The sequence below is a fragment of the Colletotrichum jinshuiense genome, chromosome 9 (genome assembly GCF_051148585.1).
Source record: "Colletotrichum jinshuiense chromosome 9, complete sequence".
Taxonomy (NCBI): Eukaryota; Fungi; Ascomycota; class Sordariomycetes; order Glomerellales; family Glomerellaceae; genus Colletotrichum; species Colletotrichum jinshuiense.
In genome coordinates, this window is record NC_139316.1 from 1,442,070 (window position 1) to 1,459,276 (window position 17,207).

Sequence of the window (17,207 nt, forward strand, 5' to 3'; positions counted from 1 at the left end):
TCCCAGATTGCAAATCCCAGGCTTCTATACGGCTGGAAGCCCGCGTACTTAATCGGGGAGTGCGTGTTTCTGGCCATACTGTCCACGATCCAGAGGCCATCCGCTGGCAACACCAAAGCTGAACCTCGTGTGGCAGACGTGACTGGCATTGCGATGGTTGATGGTGCGATGCTCTCAGGAGAGGAGTCGGGCGACGGTATACGACCCAACAGGGTAACAGTTTTCACCCCGCTGAATAACTTGGTGCCCCTGAGATATTCTAATACCGTCATGACTTCATGGTAGGCGGCCTTAAGGTTGCTCGTACTGCTGTCGTAAAAGGCTCCGATGTCCAGATCGTTCAATTCTTTGACATGTTGGGGAGAATTGCGTACTTGTGAGGTACGCGCCGCCAGCCTCAGCTCAAAAACAAGCTGAATACGCCAAAATGCGCGAATGATTCGCTGTTCCTCCACCCACGAAAGGCGATCGCTTTTTGGCCATTGAGAGGATTCTTCTAGTCGTCCCTCTGCTCTCGCAAGCAGGAGACGGTCGAGATAGTGGGAAATGCAGAGTCGGCTCATGGCGTGGATTCTGCTAGCCGTTGCCAGCACAGACCGCAAGACGTCCAGGGAAGGAATTCTAGCCGAGTCCATTGTAGGAAAGCTGTAGCTCATATCGGAGCTTTGACCGAGCACGATACCGGCTTCGCGATCTCTTATCTTGCGGATAAGGTGATCTAGAGGTGTGTTTCGAAAGGCGCCTGCGCGCAGTGAAACAATGCATCGTATGATATCTTGAGTCTGTGAAGGAACGATACTATTTGAAATAGCGGGCCAGAATATGTCGTTGCTGTATTGATTGAATATGTGGCTCGCAATAGGTGACGAGATTAACAGGTTCCAGAGACAGTGTATGTCGCTGATCTGGACAAGAATCTGGAGCAGTACCTCCGTTGGAAGATTTTCGAATTGCGACAAAGATTCCTGGGTTGTCGACTGAAGCAACATGTTGTTTCTTACAGCGTTCAATCAAAGGAACTGCATTGATTTTGATGTTCATGTACCGGCTTTTGAATGTGAAGCTTGGTAGTTCGAAGCGGTCCTCGAGGGGCTCGACCCCGCACTCGTACAGTCACTTCGTATACCGACCTGCCCTAGATAAGGCAAGGTTCCCTGTGCATTTGTCGACCCGTGTTGCATCTTGACGTCAATGATTTTAACGCCCTAAAAGTCAATCAGGCAATCAGGAGTACTGTAGAAACACCAATAGTCCCGCTTTTCAGCATCCGAGGAATTGAAGTTGCGAGGCCATGCTCAATGAGACCGTGCAGGTACATACACCGAAAATACAATTCTGAGACAAGGCATATGATATGCAAGCAGAAATATCGACTATTATATATGGATGTTTATCTGTCCAACGAAAATTCATGACTGCTATTTGGAAGAAACAGCTGTCGGCTATTATAGGGAGACACATTCGCCAACGTCCAAGTAATTGGGTTGTCTGGCAGAACATCGCCAGTCCAGCGTATGGTCAAATGCAAATCATAATCTCTCATCGGACGAGAATTCTTACGGGTTGCTAAACATATTTTTATGGAAGAACTGAGTGTGTAATTGATCATTTTATTCTGACATTTCAGGAACTTTGTGCCGCAAAACTGTAGTATTTCTATGCAGGTTTGAAAAGAAGATGTTGCCTGGTTGCTAAGCGGAGTATTCATGTGCTGACTTCCTCGCTGGTTAGACAGGGTCATACGAAGCAGAACCTTTTTCACCGAAGGGTTTTATGCGTAGGTGGATCCGATAGGACCGAACTTGATGTTCGAGAAGGTGACCTGGTTGATTTTAGCGCTGCTCGGCGAAACAGAAGACATTGGGAACTTACCTTTGCATCCTTGGCACTCACACGAACATCATCGGGCTTTCCAGAGTCTCTGGAGCAAGAGCCACGAGCGACGCCAGGCTCAGACTCGTCACGGTCAAGTGGATAGGCAGAGTCAAGCCATAGCATGTTGGCAAATGCGTCATCCCACAGAGACATCACAAGAACCATGGGCTTGCCAATGGCGTCGCCCATCCGGGGCAGGCCACCCACATCCTGGAATTTGGTGCTATCACCGAAAACGCCCTTGGAGACGTCGCAGAACTCGGATGTGATCGAATTGAAGCCCGGCACGTGAACAGACTCGGGAATTTCAATCTTCTTGCCGTTTTGGATGAAGTACATGCTGATCTCCTGGAGGTTGGAGCCAGAGCCATGGAACTGAGTGACCACGGTGAACTTCTTGGAGGTATCGACCAAGCCACCTTTGCCATAGAAGTCAAGGCTACCATGGCGGTATGGGTTGTAGTCGCATCCGTCGGGGTCGCAGTCGCCCACGTAGCGTTCTTCAGAGTACGTACCACCGCAGGAGATACCGTTGCAAGAATGGTATGCGTTGTTCTGGCAGGGGTGAGGGGTAAACGCCGTAGAGATGGAGTTGGCCTCTGTAAATGTTTAGTATGAGTTCGTGGGCATACGGCATCGTGTAACTTACCCCAAATGTCCATCTCAGCGCAGCATGCACCAAGACCACCGATTCCAGTGTTCTCATCTGAGCCAGTGTTCCAACCCTCGACGTTGGCAATACCATTGATGAACTTGAGGTCGCGGGCGCACTGTGAATCGCAGTAACCAGTGCCATACTTGGCACCAGCCTTGTTGGTAGGGAACCTCTGTTGTCCACCGTCGGCGTCCATAGACACAAAGTAGAGGGCCCCGTTGAGACCACATGCTAGCGTAGAGAGTTCAACATCGAAAGCGAACTCATTGCCCATCAAAGTGAACATCTGGTACTTGGAGGCGGTCTCCATCAAGTACATACGGGAACCAATGTTGGTACCATACTCATGGGTCTGGGAGAACTTCAAGGTCAGGGCGTTGCCGCTAGTCGTAACTCCGTATGTCTTGGAATACTCGGCACCCTCAAGGGCGCAGTTTTCAGCACACTTCTTGCCATCAGCACAAATTGTCTCGTTCCAGCTATTACCGGTGTAACAGTTGGTATAGCCATTCTTGTCGTCTGGAGACTGGTCAGCATTACTCATGCACGAGTCAAGACTCAGTAGAACTTACGAAGCCATCGCCAGTTTGAGTCGAGGACGACCTCGCCATTCACACTGCTGCACCTGCCAGGAGCGGTGCACTTTTGCCATGTCATCTTAGGATGAGTCTCGGCCGTCTCTTTGCCAACTTGTTGGGCATTGGCAATAGCCAGCCCCTGTACAAGGGCGTAAGCTAGGGTGGTGAACTTGTTGTACATGGCGACTGAATTGAGAGCGCAGTAGGGGACTCAAATTGGAGTAGTTGTGTCCTGCTGTGACATAGGGGTAATGAATTGAAACACTCAGTCATGGGTTATCAGCTCTTCTTATATATCCAAGGTTTAGAATAATGAGTCTGAGAAATGTGGCAAATATTCCAAGATTTAGGCGCATGATGGCGGAACGCCGGGATTTTCAGACCATGGTAGAGCAGCGGTTATCTTCATCTAGAAACCCCAACCGGGAGGGTGCCAGTGCAACCTCGGAGACTGAATCAAAAGCACAAATAGAGATTTCGGCGGCAGCCATCCGAAAAAAGGTATTATGTTATTATCCATCTCTCAGTTGAGACCGTGTTTTGGTATACTTTATCGTGGATGAGATTGATAGCTAATGGATGTATGTAGACGTGGGAGAAAGGAAATTGCTGGGTTCGCTCGTGGAATTTCGGGCCATATCTCCTACAAGATCAGACATAAACCCTTGACAATTTGTGAGTCTAGCCCAAGCTACCTTGAGATGCATGAAAGTAACACCTGGATGATGATATTGCCTCCGCTGCACTTCATTTATGTCTGACGACCGAAGCCAAGAGGCGGCTGGGTTGAGCTATAACCCTTGATCTGAGCGGCATTTATAATGAGTTTATAACCGCTTAAACCTTCATTTAAGAATCAGGGGTCCACGAGTAAGAGACAAGACCATCCTTTGGAAACGGCTTGCGATGCGCAGATCTCCGCGCCGGCTATTGAGGCCTGCCTGTATGCCAAGCTTTATACAGTAGTCTGTGTTCATCATCAAGTCATTGACAGTTGATCACTACGTACGAATGGTTGTTTTACTGGAGAAACTACGTGACATGCAAGCGAAATTCCGGTTAAAACTGAGCATATAGCGTTTGATATAGACCAAAAACAATACCCATGGAGGCTCTTGAACGAGGGTAACATCGGGTAATCTACGACGGCGCTTCAATTTAGGCTCATGCCTTAAAGTACCACTTCAATGCAAAAGATCCGGCAAGTTGTTACATTCGGCTACAAATCGGTGAAATATGACGCAAACTGATGCAAGCGGTGGTCCCTGCAAAATACTTGTCGATGTTGCATGTATCGGTACCTTTCCCGAGGTTTGTCTTGGCTCTGATCTCAGTGAAAATGAAAGTTTGTCAGCCTTTGGTAGAAGCTTAAAACACCCAGTTCCAGTAGTAAGTTAATTCAGGCAGAGTGGCGCAACTCTAGTCGTAGTTGAGGGCGCTCGCATTCACATCCTGCTTTCTTTACAATTTCACCCTGCAGCATTGCGAATTCGTAGTACTTTGACAACAATAGTATTTGTTTATACGAAATAGAAGCCCAAAAGCTAAAGAATTCGCTTCAAATGAAGTAAAGCAGCTAAGATAATGCAGAGATTGAGGAGCGTGGCATCTCGCTAAAGGAAGTTTTGGATTCCAATGGTCCCTCGCGAAGCAGTAGATAAAGCATCGCAAAAAAAAAAAAAAAAAAAAAAAAAAACCGTTTAGCCCAGAGCCTTTAGCCTGTGAAAGATGGTTATAATCAATCTGTCGGAGTCCGGAAGAAAAGGATATAAGATATTGACCTCGGTTGTCCGTGGCTAAAAAGGAAACGTTAGAAGAGATTCGTATAAAATGCCTAGTCTGGTCAACCATGGAATCAGTATAATATTTGGAGAAAATATGTGCCTTTAGGAGACGGAGACCATGAAGCACTTTATACTGAACTACATTCGATTATCCGATAAACCCCTTCTTCTGTATACAATTCATATCATTTCCCCCTTGTCATCTAGAAACTTTCATTAACAGGACCTGACTCTTACGTTTGTTGTCAGCTTGGCTCCTGTGTTTTCTGAAGCGTCACTTACTTTTTCGAGCTGGCTTCAACTTCATCATAAATTCTCGGATATTTTACCCAAGAAAAGACATCAAGAATGTCTTGGGACCACAAAAAGGCTACTAGTAGAGCCTGGCCAATACAGGATATCGATGTGCCAAATTTCCATGCTCGAGTGCGAGCGCTCGGATTACTCGGGTTCTGATTCACGTGGCGCATGATTGCGATGGGCTAGTTTTTGCCTGCAGGTCAAGTCTCCTCGCCTTTTCATATTGCGAAAAGCCCGAGGGGTTGGATTCGGAAAATATACGAGGTGTGCGAGAAGTCCGACGGTGCCAAGTCTGAATCAACAATATTCATAAGACTGGCAAAAATCTAACAAACCCCTCTTGAAAGTATTTAATTATAAAAACGTATAAGATGAGAGAGTTTAGCTCATTCTTTAGCCTTTCTTTTTGGCCGTCCAAACATTTCCTTGCCATCTTGTTTTTACGAAAGTTCGAAGGCACATCACGACGGACTTGTCGGTAATCACGTCTACGCTTATTGGCCTCCTTGAAACGGTAACATCATAGCAGTGGGTCCAGTATGGACGGACAAAACGCAGAGGCAGGTGCTAGCGGTGCAGACCCCTCAGGGGAGGTCTTTGATTTTCGGCTATATCGTTATACGCCTTCTCTCGCACCTGCAATCGTCAGCACTGTTGGCTTTGCCGTGCTAACCATCTTTCATTTCTGGCGGCTTTATCGAGCCCGAGCCTTCTACTTTACCGCGTTCGCCATCGGAGGTATTTGTAAGGGTGTCCCGTGGTCAACCAGCTCCTAGCTGAAATTGCGAGAGAAGTCAACTGCCTGGAGAACCTTGAAGAATTGACTTCTGCCGTATAGCTACTGACCTTTACGTTTTAGTTCAGACGATAGGATATTGCGGACGAATATGGTCTCACTACGATCCCATGGCCATCGGCGGCTTCGTTATCCAGGCTATCTTGATTCTCGTCGCCCCAGCGCTGTACGCCGCGTCCATTTACATGATCCTCGGGCGGCTGATTCGAACTCTACGAGCGGAACGCCTTTCCATTATCCCAGTACCATGGGTTACAAAGACTTTCGTCGCTGGTGATATTGTGTCTTTTACAATGCAGGCTGGAGGCGGCGGAATACAAGCAGCAGGAACCTTGGAGCTCTACAATATTGGCGAAAAAATCATCATCGCTGGACTCTTCGTCCAAATTGTCGTTTTCGGATTCTTCATTGTTACGACCATTCTTTTCCACCGCCGTATAGAAAGGAGACGGATCACAGTTGCGATCGAAACCACTGTGCCATGGAAAAGGCATCTTTGGGTACTTTATACAACCAGCGTCGTCATCCTTGTCCGAAGTATCTTCCGAGTCATCGAATATCTGCAAGGGAACAGAGGATACCTGATTTCCAACGAAATATTCCTATACATATTTGACACAATTCTCATGGCGGCGGTCATGGTGGTCTTCCTGGTGTATTACGTCGAAGACCTGGCCCAAACCAGAGCAAACAACGACATAGACACCATGGAGTCGAACAATGGCGCCTGCATGTTAGCAGAGCTACCGAAGAGATAGATCATACTGTCATTCAGAGTTGCTCCAAGCAAGCTCCGCTGATTTCGGTGGTTGGATTTCCAACCCATAACCTATGTTCATCGTCCAATAGCCCATACGTCTTCGCGTAAAGATTGCTTGCCCAGGAGTCCAGCCACCATTGGCTATGTAATTGCTTCAGGAGCAAACAAAAGTATAAGAATATAACCAGAGACTTTTGCCGTTGCTCTCTCAATAAAGGGAGAAAGTCATCGGCAACCATCGCAATCCAGATAAAAACATCAGTGATGTCTTGTGGTTCAGAGCAGTCGTGGAACACGCCATATGATTGATAAAGCTCATTGATAGCGTGGTTGTATACCGCCAGTAGTCCATCATCACTCTCTGATGCGTTGATATTAGCCTCCAAATCGCCAAGGTGGGTATGATGATATGGCCTCTCTCGCAACTCGAAGTGTGCCATAGTCCTTGTAATCAACGGCGAAACCAAGAGATTATCGCTAGGTTCCCCGACCAAATATCGAGTCCCACAGAACAACACAATCCAGTCCGGAGACTGGTCTGCGGTAGCCAGTGGTGCATCGTGCAGATACTGAGAGTTGGCTAGTACTGGAAGCGCACTACGAGTTAGCAAATTATCCTTGCTTGAACTCAAGATGCTTTACCAATGTAGATAGTTAAGACGGAGAAAATGAATAGCTGCGCTTTATTGTTGTCCTGTACTCGTTCCATCAACTCGATCGCTGCTCTAGAAGACATCTCATGATGGGCCATCGATTTCTCCAGTAGGGTGTCTTTTCTTTCCGGGTGAAGATGTGCAAGGTGAAGTGCTGCTAGGGATAGAATACTCCGCATGACGTAGTCGCATTCTATTCCTAGCTTGACGACGTTTATACGCCAAAAGTCGCGTAGTAATGGGTTCTCTGATAATGTGTGGGCAGTGAAGTTGCAGTAGTGGTGCAAGAGTTCGAGGTCGAGAAAGTTCAGGTCGCCCGCATGCTGGGAAAGGGGTAGCATCGGGTCCAGCGATGGAGATGACAGAAAGCCGCAAGCAACGCCGTGCTTGATACAGTTTTTGCATGCTGGTCTTTGCTCGTCGCACTGGAGGGGATCACGTTAGTGTTCCTGGCCTTGCTTGGTGCATAGCGAAATCCTGATATCCCGTCGACCACCCGCGCTTGAATTTTACGGGCACGGACACTGTGACCTCCCTCTAGGTTCACGACGTGGACGCGTTGTGCCAATGTTGTCATCGGAACACGAAAAACATTAATGTAAAGAAAACTGTACAAATTTACCTTTATTTTTCTAGTTTTGCATGTCTTGCAACCGGTTCTAGTCTTTGGATGGGATCGCCTGGACGGTTTTGACTGCATATTCGAACTCGGGAGTTGCCCGAGGCGTGCCGAAGAGGGTCGAGTAAGCTTTCGAGGCAATAGGCAAAGGCGTGCAAGATTTGGGCCGGTAGCTCTACAGCCACAAGAATTTCAAAGAAGTTGAACGTCCTTGCCTAACCGTCTAAGGGTACGGAAGCGTCTTCGCGTGTAGTGCGTGAGGTCAAACGGCGATTAATAGATGGGGACGCATAACCCGCATCGAGTCCGCGGAGTCCTTCGTACTCCAGTCGTACTCGCACTTTCTCGGGTGGTCTAGGGTAGGCAGCTTTTAATTGGACAACAAGGCGCCACAACGGTCGTCCCTTGTCTTGGAATCTTGGATCGACCACTGACATCCCGCTGAGTCATACAGACTAACGAGACAGTAAGGAAGTTTTCTTCCTGGTAGTCGACATCCTGTAATAGTGGTCCCAATCTGGGTTGAAACGCTCACTGTGGCTGGGTTCAAACGAGGCGGGCAGCAGTACCATGATGATGGCCCTAACAAAGAGGGATCTGACATAAAGAACGAATACGAAACATAAAGATCAGGACCTGACCAACCAGACCATGCTGAGATAATGTAGAGCTGGGGCTCAGCGGCCTGAGGTCGGCTTATCTAGCCGGCCACACCACCTTGGCGGCGGTTGCAACTCCTGAACAGATTTTATTCGCAAAGATGCGGGATGGGCCAAATCAGCAGTTCCCCAGAATTGCACTGAGTTTACTGTCTGATCAATCATAAAAGCTTGGCACTCGCTTATCACCCACGGGCCATGTACGCTGCTGCCAACTAATGCTGGTTTCAGGTAAAGCGGCGTCATCGCCCGTCAGGCGTCAGGTCTGCAACCCTGTTTAGACTTCATCGAATTTGCCTGCCGTGACAGGTCGTTTATGTAAAGCAAGGTAGGCACTACAAAAGGACATGTGTAGTAAAGCCGTTGATAGGCCGCTACGGCTCTACTTTTGACCTTTGGCTAACGTTACGAGTCATGGATGTGCTTCCAGGAGCTACGCACTGATTTGTTCCAGATGAAACCACAACAGCCCAGTGGCCGATGTCTAATTCGGAGGTTTGATGCGGACTTTACCGGCTGCGCCAGGGATCGAACCGGCTCCATCTGCCACACGAACAGGGCTAGTTTTTCGGAGTTAATTTCTTCATTCTGACAATGCACCGCGACCAATACTAAAACAGAAAACCACGGTAACGTACGAAGGCTCAATAGCCGGTAGCAGCGCACGAATTTGTACCGTTAAAAACACTAAAATCAGCAATTCTAATCAATAGATTCCTCTGAGATCGAGAATTTGAAATAGATTCTGGCTCGTACAGTTCATCCCCATATCAGGTTTAAACGTGCGATGGACATGGATTTTGAGCCAACCTTACTTGTGTCTATTTGTACATTTGATGATTGAATAACCGAAGTAGCACCCGAATAGCCTAAGTTCCTGCCCGCGTGGCATTGAATCGTAATTAAGGCGACAAGGGAATCCGCGGACCATATGTGGCATTAGAAAGTATCCACCCCCCGGTTAATCCTCCGGAGTCCCGGCAAGCCGGCATCGATACACAGAGATTGGGCTCAAGTTAGAAAAACCTTAATTAATGGAAACCTTTTGGTTCTAGAGGGAAGTAAAAACGCGAATGGTGATCTAGTCCATGCTTGAAAGTCGGGTTTGGAGATCTAAATATCGCAGGGTCTTCTTAACCACTTCGTGGCATTTGACTGATGTGGGTGCTAACCAAACTAGTTCACTGTTGATCGATCGATGATAGGAGAGAATGACAGAAGCTTGGATGCTGCTCCTGGCACTCCAGAAGTGGCCAAAATCGATCGGGGCGAGGAACCGCGCCCTAGTGGAAACAATTGGGCTTCGACCCGCTCTCGCATTTGCTTCAAGGACCCAGGATCAGGTACGCATTCCGAAGATCGTGGCGGACATAGCTCAGTTGGGAGAGCGTCAGACTGAAGTGGATTCACGTCCTACTAAACTTCAATCACATTATCTGAAGGTCGTGTGTTCAATCCACACTGGCCGCAATCTTCTTTTTGACATTTTCAGAGAGTTCGCCTTTGCATGCCAGCGAATTTTATCTCTGCCCACCATTCAATCTTAATCCATCCGTTTAGAAAACTGCATTGCGTATAGCACATACGCCCCATAAAGTCCCCATAATTCTGGGGGAACTAGGGATGATGGCACCTGTGCCGTAGACACTCGACAAACTCGTAAACCGCTAGTGAAGGTCTACTAGGTTTGTTATAGAAGGCGGTCAGTATACTGGCCAATCTTCTACTCCTGTGCATCTCAACTACAGCTTTCCTTGATGTGCCATCCTTGATTCTGTCAGCAAATTACCCCTTATTCAGCAGACGCTTTGCCTTATACAGTTAAGCTCGCCCTTAGCGGTTTACGAGCTACAGTATGTGGATTTTGGAAAGGGGGCTTGAGTGGCCGGAAACCCTGACCAATGATAGATAGCGTTAGTTGTGTGAAAGACTACGACGACAATCAAAAGTGACTTGATTTGGCTGACTGACTGACCTGACCGATTTCAGTTAAATAAGGGTTCATTCATTATTATACATCCCAAGTCGTGCGCACCCTGTAAATCCGTTGATTGGATATTGATTGGACGTATAAAAGGAACAAACAGTGCAGATCAAATTTACTGACGTGTGTGAGTTGAGTCGTGCATATATAGCCAAATGAATGTAATATTGAAAAACTATTTATCTATCTCAGATTGAATACGAAACAAACGCGAGGTAATACTGTTATGAACACGACCGAGTAGAAATGAAAGTTTTCACTAGGGAGCGGTAGAGGGATGTGGTAAGATAGTTAGTTATTAATCCCGCCCCGTTCTGTTTGCTTAGTTGGATGTATATGCCTGCAGATAGAAGCCCAAGAAAGAATAGCCTCCCGCGCAGCGCACATTTGAACTATTCGGGATCATGTAAACAAAACCACCCTGGTTGGGGCAGTATCCAAAACCATATACGACAGGATTTCCGGCGGGCGAGCCGCTCGACTGGCAGCTGCCATAGTAGGCGCCCGCCGTACGACCCACATTTGCACAAGTGATTGGGTAGTTCCCGGCGCGCTGCACGTCACTGTAGACCTTGTCATTGGCAGTGGCAGCGTCAGGTTGGTAGTAGTCGACGAGAGTCTTAGCCGGACTGTTAAAGTTGCGCATCTGCCCGATTGTGTCGACGTAGAATGGCGTGGCAGCCGTGGCGTCGCGTACCAGACGCAGAGCGCCGTTGCCCTCAACCGTCACGTAGAGACTCCTGTCACCAGATCCCTGCAGGATAAAGGGTGTAGGCCTAATTGTGGGGGTGAAGGCAGCTAACAGGGTGGTGGTAGTGGTGACAGTGATGCTGGAGGCCGCAAGAGTCGTTGTCTCGGCGGGGAAGCCATCACACGAGCAGGCAGATGAGTAGCGCGCCGTGGGGACGAGCGTACCTATGGTGGATTTGCAGGCTGTTTCGATGTAGGGTGGCATACTGCTTGGGCGGTTCTGCCCGGGTGTACATGACGGAGCAACAGAGATGGTAGACGAGGCCTGGCGAGCTTCAAATACCTCGCGCTTGACCTTCCTGAGGCCTGGGAAGAGGTTTCCCACGGTGGTGGTGAAGGATGTGAAGGTTCTCGTCTGCGTCACGGTTGAGGGGCAAGGCGTCTCGGTGACTTGCATCCATGAAGAACAGTCGGCTGACGCCGATAGTGGCCCGGGCCTCGAGCCGATTACTGCGCGGAGGCAGTTATCCCGGTTGCACGTTTCTTGGCGGCCATACAACTCATCCAGAGGAGAGGCGGCCACAAGTCCAGCCATAATGCTGCCAACAACAATAGTGATAAATGGGGATTTCATGTTTAAGAGATAGAAGAGGAAGACAGCATATAAACCAGCTGAGTTGCAGATGTAGAAAGGGTTTTTAATCGGAGAGATGGGGCTTAATCTGCTTCAGCTCAGATGCGGTGAGGTTTTGAGCGAGAACACCATATCGTCCACGATGACTGGTTCTTATATATGACAATGCAGCATTTCAACTCGGAGTAAATGAGCCCATTCGGAAAGAAAAATCACATAGAGTAAGACAGAATTCCACAGCTAAACATCACGGGAGTTCAGCAAGCCTCATCACAACTCTATCATTGCAGTCTAAGCCGGGTTTGAATACACGTCCGGGCTGTTCGCGACTGAGGAATCCCAAATCTTGGAGTGAGACAGAATCTTACAGCTGAGCGTTGTAGAACTTCAGCAAGCCTCATCGAGTCACTATATTCCATTCCAAGCTATGCTTAGAACATGTTCCGGGCATTTACTACCCGTCAATCTGAGAAGTTAAAATGGTTGCCAACCCATAATCCGACAATCCAAGCTGCGGCATGCATGCTAATGCGGGTGTCGCCGTACGGCAACCAATCGTTTCAGTGCTTGCTTAGTTTCTTTAACAAAATGTGGAGGTTCGAATAGTGCAACGCCACGAGGTCGCATGTCTCAACTTAAGCCAGTTTTGTGACAGGCCGGGACGGTTCGGGACATACACTCCGGAACATAATTTCTTTATCCGGCTGATTTGCGTTTTTAGATCACTCATTGCCTGGATTCGCTGAGTTTTGTTTATTTATTTCATGATTTTGTGGTCACTATGATTGCATTGTACGATTTAGTTGTTCGCACAGTTATTTTGACTTTCTGATGCTCAGTTTTGACGATACACAATTTGCAACATGTCGTGAACAACCAAGAAACCCCTCTAATTCCTCTTAAAACATGTCAAATAGTATTTATCGTATTTTCTATATGGTGTATTTTGGAGCTGTTGGATTGAAATCTGAATGGGATGTGAAAGCGGTATGAGTGCCTGGCCAAACACCTTTGGAAGTGCATGAAAAGGGATCAGTGGTGGACTGACTGGGCAGAAACACCCCAAATACATATAACATCCAGAATAAGAGTATCGGTAATTGGAATTTTAGAATTTTCTGGGTAACAGAAAGAAAGAATCAAAAGCAGGATATGGGAGGGTTTAGCTTGCCGATGTAGGTGACGTATGTTACGGACTTCAAGAGACCCCTCTTCTGTTCAATTCAACCCTAAAACGCCATAAGTAGGCTACTAAGGCACTTGCACGATTATTTCAACGGTTTCTTGATCATAAATTATATTCTCCTCAGCGCGAACTTGTGTTTATCTCAATATTTCGTACCAATACGAACCTGTGAGACAACCCTGCCCTCATTTAGCGTTACTACGCTATCAAACCCCTGAATAGCTTGTAATTTGTGCGTGACAAATAGTACAGTATGTGAAGTAAACTCCTCTGCTATGATCCTTGCCATCTTTTCTTCCAACTCCTGGTCGACAGAACTGTTGGCCTCGTCTAGAATGAGTATTTTGCTTGTCCCCTTGCGGACGATGGCCCGAGCGAAGCTGAGCAGCTGCCTTTGTCCCTGCGAGAGTTGAAGGTCGTCTACATCAACATCTAGGCCTCCGTGAAGTGAAATGGCGTCCCAGAGGCCCACGGTTTTAAGGCTATCTATGAGTTTGTTGGCATCCGGACTCTTCTCTCCGTGCAAGCCTTGCAAGAGGTTTGACCGCAGCGTTCCGGGGAACAAGACTGATTCCTGAGGAATTGCAATGAGACCAGAGCGTAGGATGTTTGTTGGAAGTTTAGAGATGTCTATCCCATCGATGAACACTGAGCCAGACTCTAGATTGAGAAGTCCCAGTATTGCAAGGAGTAGAGAGGACTTGCCGCTCCCAGTCCGACCGCAGATAGCGACTTTCTCGCCGGGCGAAATCGAGAGTGAGAAATTCCGAAGAACCGGTTCCGAGTCAGAAGAGTATGATGCCGAGACGTCATTGATGTAGATATGGCCCCGTGATGGCCATCCAGACGGTGGATCCAGGTGTGTCACGGGTAGAAGCTCTTTCGGGGTCTGCGTCTGAAAGGTCCGCAATCGGCTGACAGCTCCTAAGGAGGTTTCCAAGTCCGTCCATGATGAAATAAGAGCCGCAAGTGACTGGCTAAACCCAAGTATGTTGTATAGTGCAATGGCAACAATTCCCGTGTTCGTCATTGAGGGTATGAGAACGACAAAAGTAACAAGAAGGGTGGCCATAACTGTAACGAACAAGTCGAGGACAAGCGCTAGCCAACGCTGGATGCAGAAAAGCAAATAGTACGGTCGTTGAGAATTGTCAAGAATGGTTTGGGACTCCTCGAGGAAGTATGCCTGCCATCTGAAGGCTCGGATGGTAGTAATCCCATCACTCGCCTCGAGAAAGTGAGAATTTAGTGGTGCCTGGGACTGGAGGTCAAGATGCCTCAGCTGGCGTGATGTTCGAAGATAGAAAACTTGCAAACAATAGAGCACTCCTAGTGCCAAAGGAATCAGGGCCGCTAAATACTTGGCACCTAACATTATCAAAATTGCCTCCGCAAGACATCCAAGGAAACCTGTGAAAAATCAGCGTTGGTACCAAAGGTGGGAAGGAATAGCAGTGCAATCAAACCTGAAGAAGTTGTGAACAAGGCTATTGGCAGGTCTCTATCCACAAGAGATAAGTCTTGACTGAATCTGTGAACATTGGTCAATACGCTGGAAGATGGCGGATTCTTTCTTCAACCCCCGTTTGAACAATGAGACTCATTGAAAATATATCTCTCTGCTACATTTTGGGTAAAAAGCTAGACGCTCATTTTCTTACCTGTTGATAAGATCGCCTGTGTCTACAGAGGCGAAGAACGACAAAGGAGCTCTATAGAAGCGTTAGATTTGGAGGATAGAAACTTTGATGAATGTAACTTGCCCCGTGACAGTCCGAAGTAACATCGAATGCAGTTTCGACGAAGATCTCGGAATGATCATTACAAACATAAACCTGCGCTATTAGTCAAAAACGTGAACAAAATCCTCCGATATTATCACGAACCAAATATGTACACCGATGGCGACTAAACCTATCAACGAGATGGCAGTGAAAACACCGAAGTACATGGCCAAGTTAGATTGGCTGTCTCCGAAGCTGCTCTCTGTCCAGAATTTCAACCAGACCTCTGTATTAATATGTAAGTGATAAGTAGACTAGCAATTTCTGAATGACAGAAGCGCGAGGAAATTGAAAAAGAAAACATAACTCACGTGGAAACACTTGACAAAATGTATCGAGCACGGCTAGTACCACGCTCGCGATGCCGAATATCCAACCGATAGGTTTGAGATAATACCAGTAAAGGGATGTGTCGCCAGACTTTCCGAGTGATGTTTCGTCTTGTTCAACTTCATTGCGTTGCTCTCTGCGTCTCCCTACCTCTGAGTCGCTTTCCGGGTGTTCATTAGGGGCAATAGTGTTTGGAAGATCTGTTTCCGCGAACGAGAGGTTCTGTAAGTAGGGGCTATCCTTGACATCAAAAAAGCTCCCTTGAGCAGAGACTCGACCGTCGTCACCAAGAACAATGATTTGGTCAAAATGGTCAGGATGTTTCACTAAAAAGGAGAAGTTAGCGAAGAGGAATGGCTTAGAAAGGTGCTGATAAAACCTACCTAGGTGGGTGGCGATAATTACCGTGGTCCCATACCTACGAACAAGTCCAGCAGGGCCGAACACACGATGCCAGATTTCCTCTCGAGTAGAAGAGTCCAATCCACTAAGAGCATCGTCAATGACCAATACACGCTTTCTAGAGTAGATGGCCCGCGCAAGCGCCTTGAATCTGGTTAGTACTGATTTCGACATGGTAGCGGCGGGACTTACGACTCGTTGTCTTTGACCTCCGCTCAGAGATTGACCTTTACTCCCGACAATTGTCTGGTCGCCCAACGGAAGTAGTGCCAAATCTGCTTCCAGCGCACAAGCGTGGATGACTGTTTCATACCAGTCATCTTCCCGGGGCGACCCAACCAGGATATTTGCCTCCACGGAGGAATTGATTAACCATGTGGACTGTGCACAATACGCTGCTCCTTCTGCAAGCGCCTTGAAATCGCCGGTTGTATAAAGCTCTCCAAGAAGGCCCCGGAGTAGCGTGGTTTTCCCGGAGCCAACATTACCTAAAACCATCGTCATCGTGGAAGGGAGGATGTTAAGGTTGATAGAACGGATTATTGGCGAGCCGTGGTGGTCAAAAGAGATGGTAGCGTCGACGGCGACTGCACTGTATTTGTTGCTCGATGAGGTTTCTTGCGGAATATTCCTCATCTCCATAGAGGTTCCCGGGGCTATTGGGACTTTGACGTCTTCCAATTTTCCAGCTGTCTCAACGCTTTTACGGACTCCATCATCATTTGAGAGGAACACTTGGATGCGTCCGAAACTTCCCAGAGAGCTGATCAAACTCGGAATGGCAGAGATTAGGCGTGACAAGGGTTCAGTGAGTAACCCAATGATTGAAAGTGAAGTAAAGACAACGGCAACGGATAGTTGCGAGTCGGAATCTAGCCTCCTGGCTAGGATGCTAATGCCGAATGTTGCAACGGGGCCGAGCATGGAGGGAGCGTTGCCTACCATCAGTGAGAAATGAAAGTAAATGTGATCGCAAGCAAACTTACCTAGAATATTCATAATAGTCATCAATGTGCGGAACACCTTCGAGACAGCCAACTCGTCTACTCGAAGCTTCTGGATATTTTTGAACCAGATGTCCTCCATGGCGAGAATTTTCGTTTCCTTCATGGAACTTATGACACTCGACGTGACAGCAATACGTTGCTGGATCATTACGTTCCAAGACTTCTGAGCGGGAGCCATGTATTTAGACAGTCGCACCGTACCCAACATACAGACTGAGCCATGCTAGTCAGCAAAGGCGAATATGATATGGTGGCGCCTGACTTACCGATGAGAGTGATGGCTGGGCCCAAGCATCCTAGCCCCAGCTGCCTCTGCAGGAGCCAAAGCGCGACAGCGATCTCAATTGGGTTTGCCCATATCTCTTGGATACTTTGGAATGATCTGCATATTATGGCCACATCCGTGTTTGCCAGCGTGAGACCGATAGACCCCGTAGCCGAAGGTGCATCTGGGTGCAAATTGCGATGCAGGATAAGAGAAGTCAAAGACCCGCGCACCATGACTATGAAT

General features: G+C 47.8%; 3 protein-coding genes across 3 annotated transcripts; 1 reads left to right on the forward strand and 2 right to left on the reverse strand.

Moving 5' to 3' along the window:
* Positions 1–1,771: 1,771 nt before the first annotated feature.
* On the reverse strand, positions 1,772–3,289 carry EsH8_IX_000410 (glycoside hydrolase family 7 protein; the record flags this gene model as incomplete). The annotated part of the gene is made up of 4 exons (XM_083266746.1): positions 1,772–1,822; positions 1,873–2,474; positions 2,525–3,049; positions 3,103–3,289. 4 exons carry the CDS (start codon positions 3,287–3,289, stop codon positions 1,772–1,774), a joined length of 1,365 nt encoding a protein of 454 aa, XP_083130311.1.
* Positions 3,290–5,731: 2,442 nt separating this feature from the next.
* On the forward strand, positions 5,732–6,746 carry EsH8_IX_000411 (RTA1 domain-containing protein; the record flags this gene model as incomplete). The annotated part of the gene is made up of 2 exons (XM_083266747.1): positions 5,732–5,936; positions 6,052–6,746. The coding sequence occupies 2 exons, from the start codon at positions 5,732–5,734 to the stop codon at positions 6,744–6,746; spliced, it is 900 nt and encodes a 299-aa protein (XP_083130312.1).
* A 4,239-nt stretch (positions 6,747–10,985) lies between these two features.
* EsH8_IX_000412 (uncharacterized protein) lies at positions 10,986–11,987 on the reverse strand (the record flags this gene model as incomplete). Its single annotated transcript, XM_083266748.1, has 1 exon — positions 10,986–11,987. One exon carries the CDS (start codon positions 11,985–11,987, stop codon positions 10,986–10,988), a length of 1,002 nt encoding a protein of 333 aa, XP_083130313.1.
* Positions 11,988–17,207: the final 5,220 nt, after the last annotated feature.